Source organism: Coregonus clupeaformis, unplaced genomic scaffold, assembly GCF_020615455.1.
Source record: "Coregonus clupeaformis isolate EN_2021a unplaced genomic scaffold, ASM2061545v1 scaf0091, whole genome shotgun sequence".
NCBI classification, from domain to species: domain Eukaryota; kingdom Metazoa; phylum Chordata; class Actinopteri; order Salmoniformes; family Salmonidae; genus Coregonus; species Coregonus clupeaformis.
This window is the reverse complement of record NW_025533546.1, coordinates 474,418-497,967: the sequence shown is the minus strand read 5'-3', so window position 1 is coordinate 497,967 and position 23,550 is coordinate 474,418. Positions and strand designations below refer to the sequence as shown.

General features: G+C 46.0%; 1 protein-coding gene across 14 annotated transcripts in view; it reads left to right on the top strand.

The window, feature by feature from the left end:
- Positions 1-22,425, top strand: part of LOC121579087 (kinesin-like protein KIFC3) — a 68,670-nt gene extending 46,245 nt beyond the window's left edge. For 6 of the 14 annotated variants that reach the window (XM_041893378.2, XM_041893369.2, XM_041893377.2 and 3 more), the window contains exons 2-22: positions 3,634-3,754; positions 5,335-5,486; positions 6,756-6,791; positions 8,944-9,121; positions 9,501-9,673; positions 10,103-10,246; positions 12,232-12,471; positions 12,765-12,938; positions 13,302-13,388; positions 13,977-14,124; positions 14,406-14,648; positions 14,841-15,016; positions 15,275-15,379; positions 15,537-15,667; positions 16,418-16,541; positions 17,068-17,197; positions 17,318-17,547; positions 17,715-17,861; positions 19,508-19,640; positions 19,936-19,982; positions 20,591-22,425. In XM_041893378.2, the coding sequence (XP_041749312.1) occupies positions 3,673-3,754; positions 5,335-5,486; positions 6,756-6,791; positions 8,944-9,121; positions 9,501-9,673; positions 10,103-10,246; positions 12,232-12,471; positions 12,765-12,938; positions 13,302-13,388; positions 13,977-14,124; positions 14,406-14,648; positions 14,841-15,016; positions 15,275-15,379; positions 15,537-15,667; positions 16,418-16,541; positions 17,068-17,197; positions 17,318-17,547; positions 17,715-17,861; positions 19,508-19,640; positions 19,936-19,982; positions 20,591-20,599 (2,889 nt within the window). In that variant the 5' untranslated portion in view covers positions 3,634-3,672 and the 3' untranslated portion in view covers positions 20,600-22,425. Of the gene's footprint in view, positions 1-3,633; positions 3,755-3,873; positions 4,135-5,334; positions 5,487-6,755; positions 6,792-8,943; positions 9,122-9,500; positions 9,674-10,102; positions 10,247-12,231; positions 12,472-12,764; positions 12,939-13,301; positions 13,389-13,976; positions 14,125-14,405; positions 14,649-14,840; positions 15,017-15,274; positions 15,380-15,536; positions 15,668-16,417; positions 16,542-17,067; positions 17,198-17,317; positions 17,548-17,714; positions 17,862-19,507; positions 19,641-19,935; positions 19,983-20,590 lie in introns of those variants that run through there. The other 8 variants (XM_041893370.2, XM_041893382.2, XM_041893381.2 and 5 more) reach the window with 8 other exon arrangements.
- The last annotated feature ends 1,125 nt before the right edge of the window (positions 22,426-23,550 follow it).

Below are 23,550 nucleotides of genomic sequence, written 5' to 3'. Positions count from 1 at the left end.
ACCCTGAAGGAGCTGCAAAGCTCCACAGCAGAGATTGGAGTATCTGTCCATAGGACCACTTTAAGCCATACACTCCACAGAGCTGGGCTTTACGGAAGAGTGGCCAGAAAAAAAGCCATTGCTTAAAGAAAAAAATAAGCAAACACCTTTGGTGTTCGCCAAAAGGCATGTGGGAGACTCCCCAAACATATGGAAGAAGGTACTCTGGTCAGATGAGACTAAAATTGAGCTTTTTGGCCATCAAGGAAAACGCTATGTCTGGTGCAAACCCAACACCTCTCCATCACCCCAAGAACACCATCCCCATAGTGAATGGTGGTGGCAGCATCATGCTGTGGGGATGTTTTTCATCGTGAGGGGCTGGGAAACCGTTCAGAATGATGGATGGGAAATTCTTGAGGGAAAGTTGTTTCAGTCTTCCAGAGATTTGAGACTGGGACGGAGGTTCACTTTCCAGCAGGACAAATACCCTAAGCATTCTGCTAAAGCAACACTGGAGCAGTTTAAGGGGAAATATTTAAATGTCTTGGAATGGCCGTTAAAGCCCAGACCTCAATCCAATTGAGAATCTGTGGTATGACTTAAAGATTGCTGTACAGCAGCGGAACCTATCCAACTTGAAGGAGCTGGAGCAGTTTTGCCTTGAAGAATGGGCCAAGCTTATAGAGACATACCCCAGGAGACTTGCAGCTGTAATTGCTGCAAAAGGTGGCTCTACAAAGTATTGACTTTGGGGGGGTGAATAGTTATGCACGCTCAAGTTTTCTGTTTTTTTGTCTTATTTCTTGTTAGTTTCACGATAAAACATATTTTTCATCTTCGAAGTGGTAGGCATGTTGTGTAAATCAAATGATACAAACCCCAAAAAAATCCATTTTTAAATCCAGGTTGTAAGGCAACAAAATAGGAAAAATGCCAAGGGGGGTGAATACTTTCGCAAGCCACTGTAAGTCTCTAAGAGCTTTCCACACCTGGATTGTTTAACATTTTCCCGTTATTCTTTAAAAAATTATTCAAGCTCTGTCAAATTGGTTGTTGATCATTGCTATACAACTACTTTTAGGTCTTGCCATAGATTTTCAATTAGATTTAAGTCAAAACTGCAACTCGGCCACTCAAACATTCACTGCCACCTTGGTAAGCAACTCCAGTGTAGATTTGGCCTCCAGGTTTTCCTCTAGGATTTAGCCTGTGCTTAGCTCCATTCCGTTTCTTTTTTATCCTGAAAAACTCCCCAGTCCTTAATGATTACAAGCATACCCATAACTTGATGCAGCCAACACTATGCTTGAAAATATGAAAAGTGATGCTCCGTAATGTGTTGTATTGAATTAGCCCCAAGCATAACAACACTTTTTTGCAGTTTTACTTTAGTGCCTTGTTGCAAACAGGATGCATGTTTTGGAATAGTTTTATTCTATACAGGCTTCCGTCTTTTCACTCTGTCAATTAGGTTAGTATTGTGGAGTAACTACAATGTTGTTGATCCATCCTCAGTTTTCTCCTATCACAGCCATTAAACTCTTAACTGTTTTAAAGTCACTATTGGCCTCGTGAAATCCCTGAGTGGTTTCCTTCCTCTCCGGCAACAGAATTGGGAAGGACGTATTTTTGTAGTGACTGGGTGAATTGAAATACCATCGAAAGTGTAATAACTTCACTATGCTCAAAGAGATATTCAATGAGTGTGGTTACATGCACACAATCATTTGATTATTGTGAATAGTCAGATAATATAATAGTTTGATTAAAACGTTTACATGCTTTGCAAGAAGAATTTCCCAAATAATCCTATTTACATGGACACATCAGAAATCAGGCTACCTGATGGCAGAAAATCGGCAATCAAAATAAGTTATACCACAGCGAACATGTTTGGTTCTGAGTTCGGACATATAAAGTTTGTATGTGAAAACTACCTCTAAGACGCATACATTCAGTTGTTCTGAACACACTTCAGTCACGCTAAAGAGGGAGGCTCGCTTGGCTGGTGCTAGCACATGCACAGATCAAATACACTGCTGGAATGCCGATTTTAAGGTGTTTTATAATAATTTGAAAGATTGCTCAGATTGCTTAATTGGCATATGCTTACTTTGATTTTGACCATATGCCAATTTAATATAAACAGAGTAAGGTGTTTGCATGAATATTGCATAATCTGCCTATTGCCATAATCAGTTTAATATCGAATTATTAGTGTGCATGTAAACTTACTCAATGTCTGCTTTCAAGATTTTTACTCATCTACCAATCGATTCCCTTCTTTGCGAGGCATTGGAAAACCTCCCTGGTCTTTTGTGGTTGAATCTGTTTGAAATTCACTGCTCGACTGAGGGACCTCACAGATAATTGTATGTGTGGGGTACAGAGATGAGGTATTCATAAAAGATTATTGCACACAGTGAGTTAACCCTAACCCTTGTTAAGGAAACCTTTACTCATTTGTAAAAACTTCTAAAAACATAATTCCACTTTGACATTGAGGTATTGTGTGTAGGCCAGTGGCAAAACAATCTCAATTTAATCCATTTTAAATTCAGGCTGTAACACAACAAAATGTGGAAAAAGTCAAGGGGTGTGAATACTTTCTGAAGGCACTGTAGGTGATAATATCTCTCTAGGAGCTGATCCGTCGTCAGTATTGTGGAATAATTCCCAATGTTAAGGTAAGATTTGAATGGAGAAAGCTGATCCGAGAGCAGTGCTGCATTTTTTTTCAATCCTATCAGTATCGACAAATGCTCCAACGACCTACTTTGTGAAAGTTCTCCCTATGTGGTGTTTTGGGAAACGCATGTGAGTTATTTGGCCATTATAGGAACGATGCATCGTTAAAACACTTGTAAGCTTAAGTTCTATCGGGAAACCGGGCCCAGATCAGTATTCGTGTGGCTGTAGTAAACAGGTAACTGGTACCAGGGGTGTATTCACTAGGAACCAAGCTGAACCTATCGGAAGCAAACGGAATGAAACAGGGAGGGACCTACCTGAAATTGTCCAATAGTTGCAAAACATTTTCAGTTTGGAGGAAATGGTGTCTGACTAATGAATACACCCCAGTATCGGCTGTGAGTGTGGTTGTCAGTCATGCAGGAATGTTGTCCATCTCTTTCTCGTTTCTCCTGTGTTTATCATGAACTCTGAAGGCTGTTCCCACCGCCCACTGTGTAAACAGATGCGTGCGCACACACACACACACATGCTCTCTTTCTCCTCTCTCCTATCACTCTCATATACCGTACTGTCGGTCTTTTTCTCTTTCAGTTACATTTCTGCTGAACTTTCAATTAGCTTTTTTGGCATGACAAGTCGTTATCTTATATTGCCAAAGCAAGAACCTATTAAATCAATAATAGCAATGAAATTATAACACAGGGAATATTGACCGCAAGCTCTTGTCTCTCTCTCTGTGTATGTAATCCCATGTAGCTCAGTTGGTAGAGCATGGCGCTTGCAACACCAGGGTTGTGGGTTCAATTCCCACGGGGGATCAGTATGAAGAGAAAAAAAAATGAAAATGTATGCACTCACTACTGTGGATAAGAGCATCTGCTAAATGACAAAAATGTAAATGTACAGTATCTCTGTCTTTCTATCTCACGCTATCTCTGTCTTTTTCTGTCTCTCTAGCCGGTCCAGAGACCCAGTGCTTTGCTCAGCCCTGCGGTCATGTTCGGAACAAGAAAGACCTGGGACCTTGGCCACGCCCCCTGTCTGCAGGAGCTCTGGAAGAAAGACGTCTCATTGGATGGTGAGTGGATTCTGTAGGCCCACACCATTGGGCAGCAAGGGAGTCCCTCTGTGACACAGGGGTGGGACTAAACCAGTGTGGCCGCATTTTTGGGATGACAAAGAGAGGGAGGGAGCATGAGAGGGAATGGGAGAGGTGTGTGCTGCCTGTCTGACGGGACTAAGAGTAGAGGAGTGTGTGACACATTCCCATGAGCTGTGCCTCTCAGTGAAACTGGGAGAGACAGGAAATATTGGAGAAGAGAAGGAATTCCTATATCTGACTGGAGAGGGGAAAGGAAGAGTCTGACAGTGGTCTGAGAAAGCGGTGAGGAGTTAGAGTGTGCCAGTCTTCTCTCTCTTTCTCTACCTCTCTCAGCTGAAGGAGTGCGTCTCTAGCAGGTACAGAGCTTAAAGCTGATCCCCTTACAGCCACAGTCCAGGGGCCAGGAGTGTAAACACTGGACCTATTGTGTGTGTTCATGTGTGTGTGTGTGTGCATCTGTCTGTGGGTGTGTGTTTCTCTGCGCTAATGCTCTTGCAGGACTGCTCAAGGTGACGATGGAGCAGCAGAACTGTGATTGTGCTAGTGCAGAAAAGAAAGCAAGAGAGTGACTGTCTGAGAAAGAAAGAAAGGCAGAGAGAGGGGAGAGAAAGGGACAGTGTTGCTAGCGAAACGGAGAACGGAAGTTAGAGAATGAGAGGAGGAGAGGATGGTAGCGTTTTACGTGTCCGGTCGTATAATACTTAACAATGTGTGTCCTAATGGTGTGTGAGTTTGTGTGTACGTTTTGTACGTGTGTGACTCCGCTGTGGGACTTAATCTGCTGTGTCATCAGTTACCGAACTTCCCTGAATAAGTGTATTTTTCTTGGTGTGTGTTTGCCTTAGTCTGTGATCCATTGTATGGATAAGGCGCTTTGTTCAGTTAAATTGCTCTTACGTGTGTATTAGGAAATAAACGTCTGTGTTTGAGTGTGAGCATGTGTGTTAATACAGGTTAATATTGTAGGGTTGATTTGTGTGTTTAATAGACCCAGTGTAGTAGTACAGTACACTGATTGTCCTCAGGTTGATAAGACTCTGGGCCCCCATACAGGTGACCATACACATACACACATGCATACACACATGTAAACAGGCCTGTATGCAGTTAATGCATCACCTGCTGGTTCCTGTGTTATCACACTGCTTATCTAGCTGTGCTGGTTTCCATGGGACTGTCTGTGTGAACCTTGGAAGGTTGGGCAGGGAGAATAGGGGAGAGAGGCCTAGAATCACTCTTGCCTGAGGGGAGAGGAGAGAATAATGGTTAGTAGAGGGAGAGGGGGGGAGAAAGGTAAGTGGGAAGAAGAGAGGGCAATAGCAAATTACCTCTGACACAGGTAGAGAGAGGGAAGGAGAGAGAGGGAGAAGATGGAAAAGGGTAGAGGGATAGAGGCTGTTTTCTGACTCAAGTGAATACAGGATCGTCTCTGCCACAGTGGATAAGAACATAATCAACCCATTTGGCTGAGGCTTGTTTGTGTACTGTGTTTAACTGTGAGTGTACAGTCCATGTTTGTGTTTCTAACTTTGTTTGTCCCTCCCGTGTGTCCGTAGCGAGCTCGGTGGACTTCTTGATGAGTGATGGTGAGGAGGACTGCTCCTTCCTGTCTCTACCCGCAGCCACTTTCCCACAACGCACCGCTCTGACCACTACTGACCAATTAGAAACCAGCCAGCACAACCACAACCAACAGCTACTCATACAGGTGAGATGACTGCACACACACAACTAATACTCAACTAACTAGGTCAATGTGGCTAGCGTATCGTTCATATTGGTGGGTGTTTTCCCAACATGATACTGGTTTGTCCTGGTTTCACTGGCTAAACTGGTGGGGGGGTTTCAGGTCAGGAAGAGCCCTGGGGAGTGGGACTCAGTCAATTTATCGATCAGGTTTTAATGAGCTTCTAACACACACCAATACAAATACACACACACACACACACAGCCTAGCTGTCATTATCCTGTACACTCTATATGTACTCTGCAGAACAGAGAATCTTGTGTGTCTGCATTGTATCCCTCCTGTGGTTTCATTTCATGTGTGTTCAGGATTGTGTTGCTTTGTCAGCATTTGGAGTAACATAGGGTAGAGCTCACACTGTTACAACAACACATACCTTTATAGTAATAAAACAAACAGATCTTCCTTCAGGAGGGTATAACGGACTGAACGTTGCATGTAGAAATGTCACAAATAGAGCAGACCTTATTTTATCACATGACTGAGAGGCATGTCTGTTCTACATAGTATATTTCCGTTGGAACGTTCCACAATGTTGTGCCCCACTGAACACAGCACAGAGGGGTATACTACAAACCAGGATCAATGAGTTAGCCAGCTAACTTGGATAAACAAACTTAAATAAGTACTGATTTTCTGGTTCATTAGGAAAGATAAACTAAGATGTGTTTTTGGTTGTTGGGTCAATCAGACATGCCTATTTCAAGCTTATCTTTCTATAAAATAAAAGGTTATTTCAGAATATTTAGGAAAGTGAGCTGGCTAAGTCATTGATCTTACTTTGTAGTATACCCCTCAGGCGTGGGTATTCTACACTGTTCTGCCCAGCGTCTCGTGACAAGCGTTTCCTAATCTGCCGCTGTAACTTGGATTTGGACTTGCGTTGACAGCCCCAGTGCTAAGTCATAAAGCTCACATCAGCACTTCATAAGATGGCATTGGCGTCTCATAGCGACAGATCTTGCAGATTAAAGATGACAGTGCTGTCCGTGCCTTTTGACACGTGGCTTTTAACTGGACGCGTACGCGCAAACTTACCCGCGTACACAAAAAGATGTCTCTTCAACAAATCGTTGCATTTCCTCCATATTCCTCTTTCGTTCATCGTTGTGCTGTTTCTCCTTTATCTCATCTGCCATTTCTCTTTGTCTTCCTCCACCCCTCTACACCTTTCATTGCTGTACGTCCTCTCATCCCTCTCTCCTCCCCCCATCACCCTTTCATCCACAGAAGGTCACCTGGTCCTGTTCCTGGACATCTGCCTATGTAATGTCCTCATTCGCTCTCTTTCACTTTCTCTACAGTCTCTAGCTCTCTCTCTCTCTCTCTCTCTCTCTCTCTCTCTCTCTCTCTCTCTCTCTCTCTCTCTCTCTCTCTCTGTCTCTGTCTCTGTGTGTGTATTTAGTCTTTTAGTTTCTTTAGTCTGATTTGTATGGCTGTAGGTGGTTTCAGTTGGTAGAGTAGCAGTTTCATCTCTGCATCCGAGTCTATTTGTATAGACCATTGGTTTGCAAACCTCTTCTCGGGGACCCCATGCAGTTCAATGTATTTGATCTATTCCAGAACTAGCACACCTGATTTTTAATCTTCAACTAATCATCAAACCCTTGATTAGGTGAATTACACTCACTGGCCAGTTTATTAGATACACCCATCTAGTACCGGGTCGGACCCACCTATTCCTCCAGAACAGCCTGAATTCTTCAGGGCATGGATTCTACAAGGTGTCAGAAATGTTCTACAGGGATGGCATCACACAGCTGCTGCAGATTGGACGGCGGTACATTCATGCTGCAAACAGCCCATTCCATCTCATCCCAAAGATGCTGTATTGGGTTTGGTCAGCAACAATGTTCAGATATGCTGTGGCGTTCAATTGTTGCACAATTGACCCTAACATGTGCCAGGAAAACTTTCCCCACACCAGTACACCAGGCAGGATGGGTCCATCGACTCATGCTGCTTATGCCAAATCCTGACTCTGCCATCAGCATGACACAACAGGAACTGGGATTCGTTGGACCAGGCCCTATTTTTCCATTCCTCAAAAGTGTTGGTGATCGCGTGCCCACTGGAGCCTTTTCTTGTTTTTAGTGGATAGTAGCGGAACCCGGTGTGGTCGTCTGCTGCGTTAGCCCATCCGTGACAAGGATCGACGAGTTGTGCGTTCCGAGATGCTGTTTCAGCGGCTGTTTCTGAGATACTGGATCCGGCGACCATACCAGACTCAAAGTCGCTTAGGTCACTTGTTTTGCCCATTCTAATGTTCAATCGAACAGTAACTGGATGCCTGTCTGCCTGCTTTATATAGCAAGTTACAGCCACGTGACTCACTGTCTGTAGGAGCGATCCATTTTCGCAAACTGGGTGGTGTACTTAATAAACTGGCAGGTGAGTGCAGATGATCTAGTTCGGGGCCACAACAAAATTGTGAAATGTCTGGGGGTCCCATAGGAGATATTTGAAAACCACTGGTATAGGGGTATATCCATTTGAATTCAATCACTTTTTGACAGCACCTCTTGATTTGAACAAAACCTTCCATACACATTTGGCCGTTGTAGAAGTGCTCAGAAAGTGACTTTTTGGACCTGAATGCCAAAACATTCAAGAGATAAAGGTGCGCTCAAAGTTGACCCATTTTGCGTACCCCACCATACCATGAGACATCCATGTCTTCATCACTGGAAAAGATAATCGGTTGAGATGTATATCATTTAAAAGCTTGCGAACAGGGTTGTCAAACTTCTATAATTTCTGGAAAATAAGATATTTTTACACAAGTTGTCAGGTTTTTGACCTTTCAAGTAAATTGTCTAAAAACGCTTAACTCCAATTTTTTTGTTGTAGCTTAGAGCCCATTTTACATAAGGTTTTTGTGTTGTGCCCGCCATTGGTTGAGACTCTTGAATACAGGGTGGGTGTCATGAGTTTACACATTTGTTGATAAATGACGTTTAAGGTTGTTGTTTTTTTATAACGTATTTTATTTTTTTATATATAATACAATTGTTTGACAACACTGTTTTTAAATGATATCAAACTCAACAGTTTATCTTTTCCAGCGATGAAGACATGGATGTCTGTCTCATGGTATGGTGGGTTCTGCAAAATGGGTCAACTTTGAGTACCTTTTATCTCCTGAATCCCTTTCTGACCACTTCTTCCATGGGCAAACATGTATAATAAATGTTTAAGTCAAAAGGGATGCTGTCAAAAAGTGATTGAATTCAAATCGATTTACCTATAGACTGACTGGATGGGTCAGTTCTGATCGGACCTGTGAACATGGATGATGTTATAAACGGTCCAATCCTCCTTTACACATCCTCGTTCCCTTGGAATAGTGACGTTAACGACCTGTCTGGCTTCTAACCTTTGACCTTTGCCGTGTATGTGTGCATGTGCACGTGTCTAGACACTGCAGGAGAAAGTGTGTGAGTTCCAGGCGCGTCTGCGAAGCGAGGAAGCTTCCCGGTGTCTGCAGCTGCAGAGACTGCAGCAGAGTCACCTGCAGAGTCACGAACAGAGTCTGCAGGAGAAGACTAACGTCATACGCACTCTAAAGGAGGAGCCGCACACAGCACTGCCCAACGGTGAGAGAGGAACGGGGAGATGGATGGATACAGGGAGGGAGGGAGGGGATAGAGGGAGGAAGAAAGAGCAAGGGAGAACTGTATTAGAGTAGTAGGAAGGAGAACTGCAGCTGTAAAGAAAGGACGGAGTCGTGACTGATACATCAGTAATTACTGTGAAATCAATGACTCCAAATGGTCTCGTCATGGTGTGTGTCTGTCAGGACGGGGTTCACAGTACTGACACAAGCCAGCCTGTCAGCAAGAAGAGGGCTGTGTGTCACGGCTGTGACCGACTGTCAACATGCATTATCCACTACTGTGGGGCTGGATGGCGTGGGTGTCTGTTTTTAAATTCTGTTGGTGCGTGTATATGTGTTTATCACTGTGTGTGTTGCAGGTGTGAGGGCAGTGCAGAGGCTGGCTGAGCCACAGGAGCAGCAGCAGCAGCACAGCAACCGTCTCATTCAGGAAGGAGAGCAGCTCATCACAGCGCTGCGCACACAGGTGGGGGAGCTGGAGGAGAAGCTGCTAGACCAGACCCAGGAGGTGGAGAGACTGCGCTCGGAGCTGGTGAGGGGAGGGGAGAGGAGGGATGGAAAGAGAGAATGAGTGCAGAGCCCAGCTGGCCTACATTCTTGGGCAAGCCTGGGAAAGACGAGCACAAGATAACTGACACCTTTTCTTCCAGGTGTAAGATTGCACCGTGACACACTTCTGCTTCACAGGCATTCTAAGGTGTTGCATGTGAGTGAGAGTGTGTGTAAGAGGGTGAGATGGGGAGGTGAGGGAGAGGGGGCAAGTCAAAGTGCAATGGTATGTACATCTGTATGTGTTCTTTTGTTTCACTGTCTCCTGATGTTCGTGTCCGGGGGGCAGAGAAAAAGTGCTTGTGCATTGCTGTGTGTGTGAATACATTTTAATGTATTCCTGTGTATATTTATATCCCTCTGTGTGGTGCCTTTGTGTGATACTGACGTGCCTGTTCCTCCTGTCCTGTAGGGGGCGACCGACCTGGAGAAGCACCTGGAGCTGTTGGTGGTCGAGAACGAGCGGCTGAAGCAGGAGCTGAAGGCATGCAAGACCTCACTGCTCCAGGAGGCTCCTCCACCGGCCTGCACAGCCACTGACTGCCCCCACAGCCAGGTACGGGTGTGGGTGTGGCATGGGCAGAATCAAGTGCAACAGAGGCTGTGAAAACCCCGTTTTTTTTTATGTGTCTATTATAAACTCAGCAAAAAAAGAAACGTCCTCTCACTGTCAACTGTGTTTATTTTCAGCAAACTTAACATGTGTAAATATTTGTATGAACATAACAAGATTCAACAACTGAGACATAAACTGAACAAGTTCCACAGACATGTGACTAACATAAAAGGAATAATGTGTCCCTGAACAAAGCGGGGGTCAAAAGTAACAGTCAGTATCTGGTGTGGCCACCAGCTGCATTAAGTACTGCAGTGCATCTCCTCCTCATGGACTGCACCAGATTTGCCAGTTCTTGCTGTGAGATGTTACCCCACTCTTCCACCAAGGCACCTGCAAGTTCCCAGACATTTCTGGGGGGAATGGCCCTAGCCCTCATCCTCCGATCCAACAGGTCCCAGACGTGCTCATTGGGATTGAGATCCGGGCTCTTCGCTGGCCATGGCAGAACACTGACGTTCCTGTCTTGCAGGAAATCACACACAGACCGAGCAGTATGGCTGGTGGCATTGTCATGCTGGAGGGTCATGTCAGGATGAGCCTGCAGGAAGGGTACCACATGAGGGAGGAAGATGTCTTCCCTGTAACGCACAGTGTTGAGATTGCCTGCAATGACAACAAGTTCAGTCCGATGATGCTGTGACACACCGCCTCAGACCATGACGGACCCTCCACCTCCAAATCGATGCCGCTCCAGAGTACAGGCCTCGGTGTAACGCTCATTCCTTCGACGATAAACGCGAATCCGACAATCACCCCTGGTGAGACAAAACCGCGACTCGTCCCTGGTGTAACTCGGGCAGTTGTTGTTGCCATCCTGTACCTGTCCTGCAGGTGTGTTGTTCGGATGTACCGATCCTGTGCAGGTGTTGTTACACGTGATCTGCCACTGCGAGGATGATCAGCTGTCAGTCCTGTCTCCCTGTAGCGCTGTCTTAGGCGTCTCACAGTACAGACATTGCAATTTATTGCCCTGGCCACATCTGCAGTCATCATGCCTCCTTGCAGCATGGCTAAGGCACGTTCACGCAGATGAGCAGGGACCCTGGGCATCTTTCTTTTGGTGTTTCAGTAGAAAGGCCTTTTTAGTGTCCTAAGTTTTCATAACTGTGACCTTAATTGCCTACCGTCTGTAATCTGTTAGTGTCTTAACGACCGTTCCACAGGTGCATGTTTATTAATTGTTTATGGTTTATTGAACAAGCATGGGAAACAGTGTTTAAACCCTTTACAATTAAGATCTGTGAAGCTTTTTGGATTTTTACTAATTATCTTTGAAAGACGGGGTCCTGAAAAGGGGCTGTTTCTTTTTTGCTGAGTTTAGCTCTGTGTGTGTAGGACACGGACGCCCTGTGTGGGAAGTTATCTCGTTGGAAGAACCAGGCCAGAGAGCGAGAAGAGGCAGTGTTATAAGTGTGTGTGGTGTATTATAACTGTATGTTGTGGACCTCCCGAGCGGCGCAGTGGTCTAAGGCACTGCATCACAGTGCTAGCTGTGCCACTAGATATCCTGGTTCGAGTCCAGGCTCTGTCGCAGCCGGCCGCGACCGGGAGACCCATGGGGCGGTGCACAATTTGCCCAGCGTCGTCCAGCTAAGGGGAGGGTTTGGCCGGCAGGGATGTTCTTGTCCCATCGCGCACTAGCCACTCCTATGGCGGGCCGGTCGCCAGGTGTACAGTGTTTCCTCCGACATTGGTGCGGCTGGCATCCGGGTTAAGCGGGCATTGTGTCAAGAAGCAGTGCGGCTTGGTTGGGTTGTGTTTCGGAGGACGCACGGCTCTCGATCTTCGCCTCTCCCAAGTCCATACGGGAGTTGCAGTGAAGGGACAAGACTGTAACTACCTATTGGATACCAAAAACTTGGGGAGAAAAAAGGGGGTAAAAAAATAATAATAAAAAAAAAGAACTATGTTGTGTTATATAGGATGCGGAGGCCCTGCGTGGGGAGGTGTCTCGCTGGGAGAGCCAGGCCAGACCGAGGGAGAGGAGGCTGGCTGAGTTGGAGCAGCAGGTCCTGGAGAAGGCCGGCCGTGTGGAAACGCTCAGCCGACAGCTGGAGGAGTCCAAGTGTCAGCAGGGGGAGGTGGAGCAGCAGCTGAGCGTCCGGCTCAGGGACTGTGAGGAGGAGCTGGCCAGACAGGCCACCCGGCCCCATCAGGTCAAGGTGAGGAATCGCAAAAACTGTCCCATTTCAAAAACAACCCCTTGCTAGCTCCTATGTTACTTAATGGTCCCTCATAGATCTGAAATGGTAGGATGGGTAAGCTATATGTTGGTAGCTTACCACCTATTCAATATTTTTGAGTTATATGAATGACTGGGATGTTACGAGAGCATTTGCTGCTGAATTATGTTCCCTGATGATCTTACGATATCAATCTCTCTCTCCTGCTCCCTACCTTTATCGCTCTCCTCCTACCTCACCTATCTCGCTCTCTCTATTCTCTATCCGTCCAGTATGTGACTGAGATAGTGGAGGTGGAGTCGTCTGAGTCTCAGCAGGCCGTAGCTGAGGCCCAGGCCAAGAGCGCCACCCTGCAGGAGCAGCTATCACTGCAGAGACAGCTGCTCCGAGAGCTGGAGACACAGCTGCACGAGTCCCAGAGGACCAGCACCCAGCTCCGAGCTCAGGTACACACATAAGGAGATGTACACAGACACACACACAACCATCTAACAACATGCACAACCATCTAACAACATGCACAACCATCTAACAACATGCACATACTACTCTCACACACACATACGCGTAACCCTCTGTGCCCCTTCCTAATCCCATATTATTTCTCAAGTTCTCCTCGTTCCTCCCCCTGGTACCAGCATTGGTACAATCCAACTCACCCCCTTGTAGTAGATTGTGGTGGTACGGTCCTTCACAAAAACACCCTTCCCTCCCAGTAGAGGTGATTGGTTTGACCCTCGTCCCATCCCCTCCCCTGTAGAGGCATGGTCCGTGTTAACCCCTCTCTCTTCGCTTACGTTTGGTTCCAGCTGCGTGCAGACCGCGGCCGTATCTGCGGCCTGCTCTCCAAGGCCGTCGGAAGGGGCAATGGCGAGGTCATTTGCAGGTTGTCTAAGGTTGGCCCCCCTTGATAGCCACATTAGGCCCCTCATAGTGCGTCCTGTTTTCCACTACATCACTTCCTGTGTCTCAGGCACCAGCTCCCCGAACATCTGTGTGGTTTCAACCCCCCACCAAAACCCTGTGTTCTGTAGTGACACGTATAAACTGTACCCTAAATCTGTTCTAGGGTCCTCCAGTCTTGTGTTGGGGGTGCAGTGTGTGGTTGTTTTGGATTAGCTTTTAGCTGTAATGATGGTTCACAACACATTGTGAACCCATTAATGTATCCTGTAGCTGAGAAGAAGCAAACCCAATGGTTTTGCTGGGAGCTAACTTTTAGTTCCATCTGTTAGTTATAGGCTTCAGATTTTAGATGTTATGGGACATTTGAAGCCCTTAGCTCAAATGCCCTGGTAGCTATTAGATCTGAGTTCCAGTGTTAGCTTTTATGCTAGCTTTTAGCTCTCATCCCTTAGCTCCAGGTAGACCACCAAACACGCTCCAGTCCCCATCCAGACCAGTGTGGTGTGTTGGTACGGTCCCAAGATCTACTCCAATCTCCATTTCCAACCCTCTCTAAACTCTCTCTCTGTCCCCTGTAGATCCTGGTGTACGAGGGGGAGATGGAGCGAGCCCAGGGCCAGTTGGAGGCTGAAATGCAGAACCTGGAGGAGGAGAAGAACAGGGTGATAGAGGAGGCCTTCATCAGGGCCGAAAGCGAGATGAAGGCTGTGCATGAGAACCTGGCAGGTAAGCCGAACGTTTAGGACTATGTGCTTTTTGCATTTGCGCGTATGCACACCGCAGTCCTGGGCGGTATTCATTAGGGCACACCGAAGTGAAACATTTTCCATCAAAAAACAAAAGTGATTTTCTTACTGGACAACTTCAGGTTTTATTCTATTTTGTTGGCCTTCGTAATGAATATGACCCAGGAATTTTTGTATGCTCTGTTTTATTTTTGTCATTATTCACTGTTGTAACAAAATGTGTGTGTGTGTGTGTGTGTGTGTATCCCTCCCTGTCCCCAGGTGTGCGTATGAACCTTTTGACCCTGCAGCCAGCCCTGCGTACTCTCACCTGTGACTACAACTGTCTGAAGAGACAGGTGCAGGACTTCCCCTTAATGCTGGAGAAGGCCATCACCGAGGCCAAGCAGGAGATCTGCCAGGTGATAGGCGAGGTGAGCAGTGCCAACCAAGAGCTGCTGAGGAAGTACAAGAGAGAGATGAACCTGAGGAAGAAGTGCCACAACGAGCTGGTGCGCCTCAAAGGTACGACCCCCTTGACTGTGCATACTGAGAGGTGTGTGGGATATCAGTCGTTCATACTAGCTAGTACATCCAGTTGATTCCACAGGTGCATCTGTGTACATAACAGATCGATTCTGTTCAAAAGCAGTGTATCTTTGCATTTGTTGTCCCAAAACAGTATTGTAATGTGTCTCTTCTGCCTGCTCTTCCCAGGTAACATCAGGGTGTTCTGTCGGGTGCGGCCGGTGTGCCGAGGGGAGCGTGATTCTGCCGAAAACATGGTCAGCTTTGACCCAGACGACGACGCCCTTCTCTACCTCTCCAACAAAGGCAAACTGATGACCTTTGAACTGGACAAGGTGTTCCACCCTCAGGCCACACAGGAAGAGGTCAGTAGAACATCATGACTTGGAGTACATCTCAATAGTCTAAAGTGGCTCCCTTGCCGTCATCTTTAATGATCTGAAAACGCACCACAGGTAAAAGCAACATAAGATGTTTCTCATCAGCACAGATGAAGGAAATGACATGAGGAAGCCCCTTTAGATTATCGCGATATACCACAAGGATGTTGCGGTCTATATATATTCTAAGGGTTTACTGTCACCAATCACAACAGCTGTCATCCTCTCTGATTGGCTAACCAGGTGTTCCAGGAGGTCCAGTCCCTGGTGACGTCCTGTATTGATGGCTTTAACGTGTGCATCTTCGCCTACGGACAGACGGGCTCAGGAAAGACCTACACCATGGAGGTACTCGCTGCTAATATATACACACACACACACACACACTTTCACTCTCTCTCCTCCTCTCTCATGGCTACAGGAGATAAATTAAGGTTAGATAGAAATTAAGAGATGTGTTATAGTGATTGTTAATAGCAAATGTCTTGTCTGTCCTTTTCTTTAGGGTGTGGCCAAGGACCCGGGCATTAACCAGAGGGCTCTCAGACTGCTGTTCTCTGAGGTGACTGAGAAAGCACCCGACTGGGACTTCAAGATCACTGTTAGCATGGTGGAGATCTACAACGAGACCCTACGGTGAGGACACACACACACACACACACACACACATATCAGTATAAGGTCAGAGAGGGTGAGTGGGTTTGGATTTGAGTGCAGGTGCATGTGCAGCCTTGCCTCAGAGGTTACACAATGACAGAGGTGAAGCAAGGGTGATGTAGTTACAATACGTACCATTATGAGAAGGCTTTTTTAGATCACGGCTCAAGCGTTATTTCATTGTAATTTAGACCTAAGCTGTCTTTCACACAGTTCCTGTGTGCATGTGTGTAAGCAATTTGAGTGCATGGGCCAGCAGTTATATAAAAGTGGATTATATATAATGTCCTTGATTCATCTGTTGAATACAAGAGCTCCTCTCCTCCCTCCCTCCCTCTATCCCCTTCCTCCCTCTATCCCTCCCTCTCTCTGTTGCATAATCTCTGAACATCTGTGTGTCCTTTCTGCCAAAGCATGACGGCAGGACGCACCACGAGAAGAGGGGTGGAATATCATAGCGCATGAAAGAAGCCATTTTGGCCCCACTTAGTTGGAGAGTCGACTACAGATTATCTTGATAGTTTTTGTTAATTTGAGCTATCTATGTATCTATCTAGTTATCCATCTATTGCTCTATCTGCCGGATGTTGTTGGGGGATAATATCATAGGACAAATATCAAACGTCACCATACACCCAAAGTAGTGCTGTATGCGTATCATTTTAAGACAGTATTTTTCTTTGAGTGGGAACCATCTTTGTGACAGTGCGTTGCTGTTGTTTTCTGTAGGAACCTTTTGGGGGACAACCAGGGTGAGAAGCTGGACATCAAGATGAACCCAGACGGTAGCGGTCAGCTCTATGTACCGGGCCTCACGGAGTTCACTGTCCAGAGCCCTGAGGACATCAACAGGGTGAGGCCACCGTTCAACTACTGCCACTTATACTATGCCTGCCACAGGGTAGCTTTGTGTCCGATGTCCATAAGTGTGCTCTGATCTGCAATCAGTGTGTCAATCAATCACATTTTGTTCATATGGTGTTACTTACCAGTCACAAAGTGCCAAATGGTATTCCTGGCCTAAACCCCAAAGCAATACTTTTCCATCAGTAGTGTTTTCCAATTAAATACAGATGTGTAGAGAAAGCTGTTATTGGGCATTGTTTACAATCATGCGTCAGTTATTAAGATGGCTCCCACGGTTCTTAGGCCTGAGGCTGAGTTCTCATCCTGAAATGTCTGACAGAGATCTTGTGTTCCCTGAGCCAGTGGAATGTGCCCAAGCCGGGATTTGCCTCTAGTCTACAGATTAGTTTGTGTGTTAATGATTGAAATCTGCTCCTGTGTGTTTGTGTGTTCTTCCATGTGCATATGACAGAGCAGTTATTCACTTCCTATGACCCCTGACCTCTAACCCCTGGCCTGTGCCCTCTGTGTAGGTGTTTGAGCTGGGTCACATGAACAGGGCCACGGCCTGCACCAATCTGAACGAACACAGCTCCCGCTCTCACGCCCTCCTCATCATCACCGTAGCAGGCTTCAACTCCTCCACCGGGCACCGCACGCAAGGTACACAAACGCACAATTCCTGTACTGGACATTGCACACAAGGTACACACACATACACACACACACACACACACACACACACACTCATTCAGGATTTTATCTCTGTACAACCTCTGCTAGGTAAGCTGAACCTGGTTGACCTGGCTGGCTCAGAGCGGATTGCTAAATCCGGGGCAGAGGGCAGCCGCCTGCGAGAGGCCCAGTGCATCAATAAGTCCCTGTCGGCCCTTGGTGACGTCATCAATGCGCTGCGGAGCCGACACTCCCACGTGCCCTTCAGGAACTCCCGGCTCACCTACCTGCTGTCTGACTCACTGAGCGGGGACAGCAAGACCCTGATGATGGTGCAGGTGAGAGAGGGAGGGGTACAGGAGGGTGTGAGAGGGATTGGGGAGGGAGAGAGGGGTGGGGGGTAAGGGGTTTCAAATTAAATTGTTATTAGCCTACAATAAAACCATCGATGCTTGATGCCATCAATGCTAGCCTTCAGGCTAATATCAGAAGGTATTTTCTCTAGGTGTCTCCCCTGGTCAGTAACATGAGTGAGTCGGTGTGCTCTCTGAAGTTTGCCCAGCGGGTACGGACCATCGAGCTGGGCAACGCCACCAGGAGACAGTTGGAGAACTCCTCCACCTCCTCCTCGCCCACCCATGACAGCGTGGAGGTAACCTACACACACACCAACGAGAGAGTGAGGGATGCACTCACACATGAAATCTCACACACGTGTGCTAGGTCAGCCCAGGCCTTACGTCAAACCTTCCCCAGATCACTGAGCCCAATCTGGGGCATCAGATTTCATTCTGTCCCTCTGCCCTTAATGATCCAGGTCGGGAATGGGTTAGGCAGAGCTGAACACAAAGCAGTTGTTTTAGGAAACCCACTTTCTAGCAAAGAAGATCTAGTAGGCTCAGGATGTTTGAAAAGGTTATCTCCAAAAAGCATCTGGGTCATTTCTTTTTAGCAAGCCATGACACCCACCATCTCAGATTGTTCCGACATCGTTTCTGTAGATAGAAACAGATAAGATTAGCATTCCTGGTCATTCCACCTCAAAAATAACAAGAGAGGATTTCGACACCCACCATCTCAGATTGTTCTGAATTTGGTGATGGGATTTTTTCCCTGTTCAGAGAAATTAGTGATTGAAGTTGTTAGGTTTATGTCCCATTCTACATATTCATATTACCAGGTTCTGACCACTAAATGGTGCAGAGATTTTACACATTCAGGAAAGGTGATGACGGATTATTATGGACCATTCCTGGTGACCACTTAGTTTATGATAAGTTATGCACTTTGTTCATTTAGTAGATCATTTCAACAGATGACCATTCAAAACACTGCTTTCATCAGATGAAAACTGCAGAGTTAATGACAGACAGAGCCTGCATTCAAATGCATAATAGATGCATCCAGTCTGGGTTTGAGAAGTGTTTACACCTGTATAGATAGTGGAACTATGTCTCCTGAGTGGCGCAGTGGTCTAAGGCACTGCATCGCAGTGCAAACTGTGCCACTAGAGATCCTGGTTCGAATCCAGGCTCTGTCGCAGCCGGCCGCGACCGGGAGACTCATGGGCGGCGCACAATTGGCCCAGCGTCGTCCAGGGTAGGGGAGGGAATGGCCGGCAGGGATGTAGCTCAGTTGATAGAGCATGGCGTTTGCAACGCCAGGGTTGTGGGTTCGATTCCCACGGGGGGCCAGTATATATAAAAAAATATATATATATATGTATTCACTAACTGTAAGTCGCTCTGGATAAGAGCGTCTGCTAAATAACGTAAATGTAAAATGTAAATGGAACTTGCAAGCTTGCAGCAGGGTCGTTCCATTTCAGCAAGTCATGACACCATCTAGTGGTCAGAACCTGGTAATGTCAGGTGTCTGCATCATTTTATTTTCATTAATTTTGGAGTAGAATGTCCTTTTAAAAAGTAACTAGAACTGATCTTCAGTCCTTCTACATTCAAATGATCCGGGGGAGTGCCCCGAACCCCCTAAGCAAGGGGACTGGAATTGGTCAAACTCGCATTTTAAATTATCCTCTTTCCCTAAAAGCATGATGGTCATGACTTTCTTACATGAAATGGGAGGTTAACTTGGCCCCAGACAATCGATCTGAGATCGACTTAAGTTGCAGTCATGGGATTTTGCTTTAACCCCTGACTGCAGTAGATGAGCGCGAAACAGAGAAGCAGAGAAACAATCGTAATCCAGTTAGACAGGATCCTTAGCGGAATGGGGTTGAATGAGGAACTTGAACTTTGGTATCGATGTTTCTATAATTTACCTTTGACCTTTCTGCAGCTGGACTCTCCCCCGGTGACTCCCGTGCCCCTCCCCATCTCCCGGGCCAGCAGTGCCGGCTCCACCCTCTCCGCCTCCTCCAAAACCCCAAACACACGACGGAGGTCTCAGTCCCAGCTCTCAACAGGTAAATGTATGTACACACACATACACACCCCTTAGTCCCAGGTCTCAACAGGTACACATGCCTCTCTTGAAATGTCCTCTGTCACCATGAACCCTGGGACCCATTAATATACAACAACACTAACATGTACACACACCCCATACACACACACACACACCACCTTATGCCACCATTATTGGGATGATATAAAAAAGATATACACAATATACACAAAGTGAACTCAAGTGAGGTGTGAATGGTCAGTGTGAATCCGTTCACTCCTCTGTGTCCTGATCCTCTGGTCTGATTGGTTGGTTTGCAGACAGGCTGTTAGGCAGAGCCAGTCCATTGGTGGGAGACGGTGGGCAGGTAGGTGGGGTTTATGCTGATTGGTCGCTTGGCATGGAAAGTAAATGCTCAGCATGGCATGGTGCCCAGTGCCCACCTGTGTCACCTGGTCAATGCCCACCTATCTAACACACCCCGCCTCTAACATCAGGAAGTCGTGCGATTGTAAACTTTTTGTGTGGGTCTTGACTCTTGTCCCTTTGTCTGTGTGTGAGAGACTGCAAGCTTTGTTTGTCTATCTGCAGATCCATGTGTGTGTGGGTGAAGGTGTCCGTACAGGTCTGTGATTGTCTGGCTGTCTGACTTCTGACTGTCTGTCTGTAGCTGTCTGTGATTTTGTCTGTGACTGACGGTCTGAATGCAATTCTTATTTGTGTGATCTGCATATTGTATGATGTGATGGTGTTTGTGTGTCTTGTCTATATGGATTTGGTGTGTGTGTGTGTGTGTGTGTGTGTGTGTGTGTGTGTGTGTGTGTGTGTGTGTGTGTGTGTGTGTGTGTGGAATCTGTGGATACATCACCTCTTCCTCTTCCCCATCTGTGCTGCTCTCTGGCTGGGTTGTAGTGAGCTGTTATTAACGCAGGGACACCACTCCCCACGATTCACAGTATTACTCTTCCCCTACAGGACGATTGAAACTGTCTGTCTGAAGGCTCCAATGGATCCAGAATGAACCCGGATCCTGACCCAGTCAGCCATTGGGCCGTCTGAACAGGAGGGTGTTAACCAGTACCTTGACCCAACAATAGAAACTCTCTGCTTTGGGAACAACCTGTCCGCTATCAGCCCTCTCTCCTTCTGCTGATCTCACTCAGCCAATGGGTGAGAGCAACTGGACTAGGCAAATTATCAGATCTGACCGATCAGATCTGATCAATCAGATTGAGAGAACGGTGACATTTCATTTATTTAGCTATTTGAACAGCAGAGGGATGAAGAGGGGGATAGAAACTTTGACCCCCATGGAAGGCCGCCTCATGCTGCATACCAAGACTGTCCCAATGCTCTAAAAATGGCCTCCAGGTCTCCTTTTCTTCATTACTACTGATAGCTGAAAGGAATGGACAGGTGTTAATTTTAGCCAGGATTGTTATACAGCCTCCTATATCTTAACTACGTGTCCTCGTCTATACCCCTCAAGGAACACAACACACCAGACTGCAAGTGACTACAGGACAGTCTGTCTTCCACACCTGACTAGGGGCCAAAGGGGAGGAGCACCTGAGAGTAACACAGGCCCCTGTCCTAAAAACAACTCTCATAAAGAAACCCTTTACTCCTCACAGCCCAGAACAACTCCACCCCACCTTTCACTCCTTCACCTTTGACCCTTCAACCGGGCCTGTGATCTATTCTCCCATTGGCCAATGGACTTGCTCTCCCCACCCCTCACAATAACGCCACACCCACACCCCTAGTGCTAACCAATCCCTTCGTCCCATCATCCACTAACAGTATAGACCTTCCAATCACAGTATTTCTGGGTAAAAATGCACTTTAAACGAGGCTGTTACCTTCTTGATGTGTTTTCTAACAATGCTCCAGTTACGGATTATGATAATATGCATATACAGTATATATCTGTGTGTTTGAGATGTTTTTAATCCCTTTAGTCTCCGTTGTTTTTTTTTGTGTTTTTTACGAGGGTTCCATCCCGGTCTCCTTCCACACTTTCTCCCCCTCATCCAATCAGGGTACTCCACAGATATAGAGCTGGGCTTCTTTTACCCAATAGGATGCGAGCAATAAGAGACGTGAGTGCGGAGAGCTTTTAACTTCCTGTGTAGCCGTTTGTGTTTTAGATTAGATTTCTCCAGGGCAATACAGAGCCGCCTCAGCACTGCATGGAAACGTTCATGTTCCTGGATATGTTGTCGTGTTTCTTGTACCGAGCGAATAAAGCTAGACCGATTCAAACTCCCTGCCAGACAGGAAATGGCATTCCTGTTATTGGATGCTGCAGGTTGAAGTTGCCCAGAAGCACAGATCTAGGATCAGTTTATTCTACCCAAATCCTAAGGTTATCCAATAGGGACACAAAACTGACCCTAGATCCGCATCCAGGACCACTTTATCCTACTCCCTATGACTGACCACAAGCTGCCAATGACAACGGATCACCTCACTGAACAGACACATATGTAGCTGCAGAAACTGCTGCCCCTGAGGGAGTGATAAGCTTGTGAACTATGTTTGAAAATGCATCCAGTGTAAATAGGAATGCTTAGTACATTTGATCAACTGATCGATCAGTACATATCAGCTAATCGACAGTGTTTCTTCAATGTTAAACCAATGTTCCCTCCAATACCAGGATGTCCGAGGAATATCGAGGACACGCTGCATCGTGTTGGTTGTTGATGGGTATCTCTGCTTGCTTTTGTCTTTGTTGTTGCCTCCGTAGGTTTCTACAGTGTTGTTTTTGTACACCCTTTTTAATAAACACTCAATACCAAATGAAACTCAACCATCTTCTTATGCTGTCTCTAACAGATGTTTTTTGAAATGCTGCTTTCTAGAGGTTATATACACTACCAGTCAAAAGTTTGGACACACCTACTCATTCAAGGGTTTTTCTTTATTTTTTACATTGAAGAGTAATAGTGAAGACAGAACTATGAAATAACACATGGAATCATGTAGTAACCAAAAAAGTGTTCAACCAAAATATATTTTATATTTGCCTCGATGACAACTTTGCACACTCTTGGCATTCTCTCAACCAGCTTCATGAGGTAGTCACCTGGAAAGCATTTCAATTAACAGGTGTGCCTTCTTAAAAGTTAATTTGTGGGATTTCTTTCCTCCTTAATGCATTTGAGCCAACACTGTTCATGACAAACTGTTCACACCCCTCTTGTTGGTTTTGAGAATTTTGCAGGTTTAAAGCTTATTTCCTGCAATTCTACACATTTTGCCATGTCTGTGTGTTCATGTGATGTTTGAGTGACAATTTTCTTTTTTACTATATGGGCTAGTTGATCTGGACATTTCTGATAAGTTATCAATAGCTCTTTAAGCTATGTGGCAGGTAGCCTAGCGGTTAAGAGCGTTGGGCCAGTAACGGAAAGGTCGCTGGTTCGAATCCCCGAGCTGACTGAAATCTGTTGGTGCCCTTAATTGCTCCTGTAAGTCGCTCTGGATAAGAGTGTCTGCTAAATTACTAAAATGTAAATGTATGCAATGACTAACATGAAAATAGGAACTGATGATGCACTACCCAATTTTGAAATTGCACCTTGTGTATTCTTTTTTTTTTAAACAGTTGGAGTTGTGCCTGGTCACAAACCCTGCCTATTTCTACAATTTATCTTATTTTAAACCTAACCTTAACCACACAGTTAACCTTAAATTAAAACCAAAAAGCAATTTTTAGTTTTCATGAATTACTATGATATAGCCAATTTTGACTGTGGAAACAGTTGTGCCTGTATCTGCCCTCTCATTGGCTAGAATGGTACCGCCTCCTCCCGACTGCCTTCCAGTTTAAGACGTTTCATTGTTAGAGCGGCCACTAGTATATCCATTATATTGACCAGATAATCTGTGGTGCCATTGAGGCCTTTCAACATTTTGAAGTAATCAAC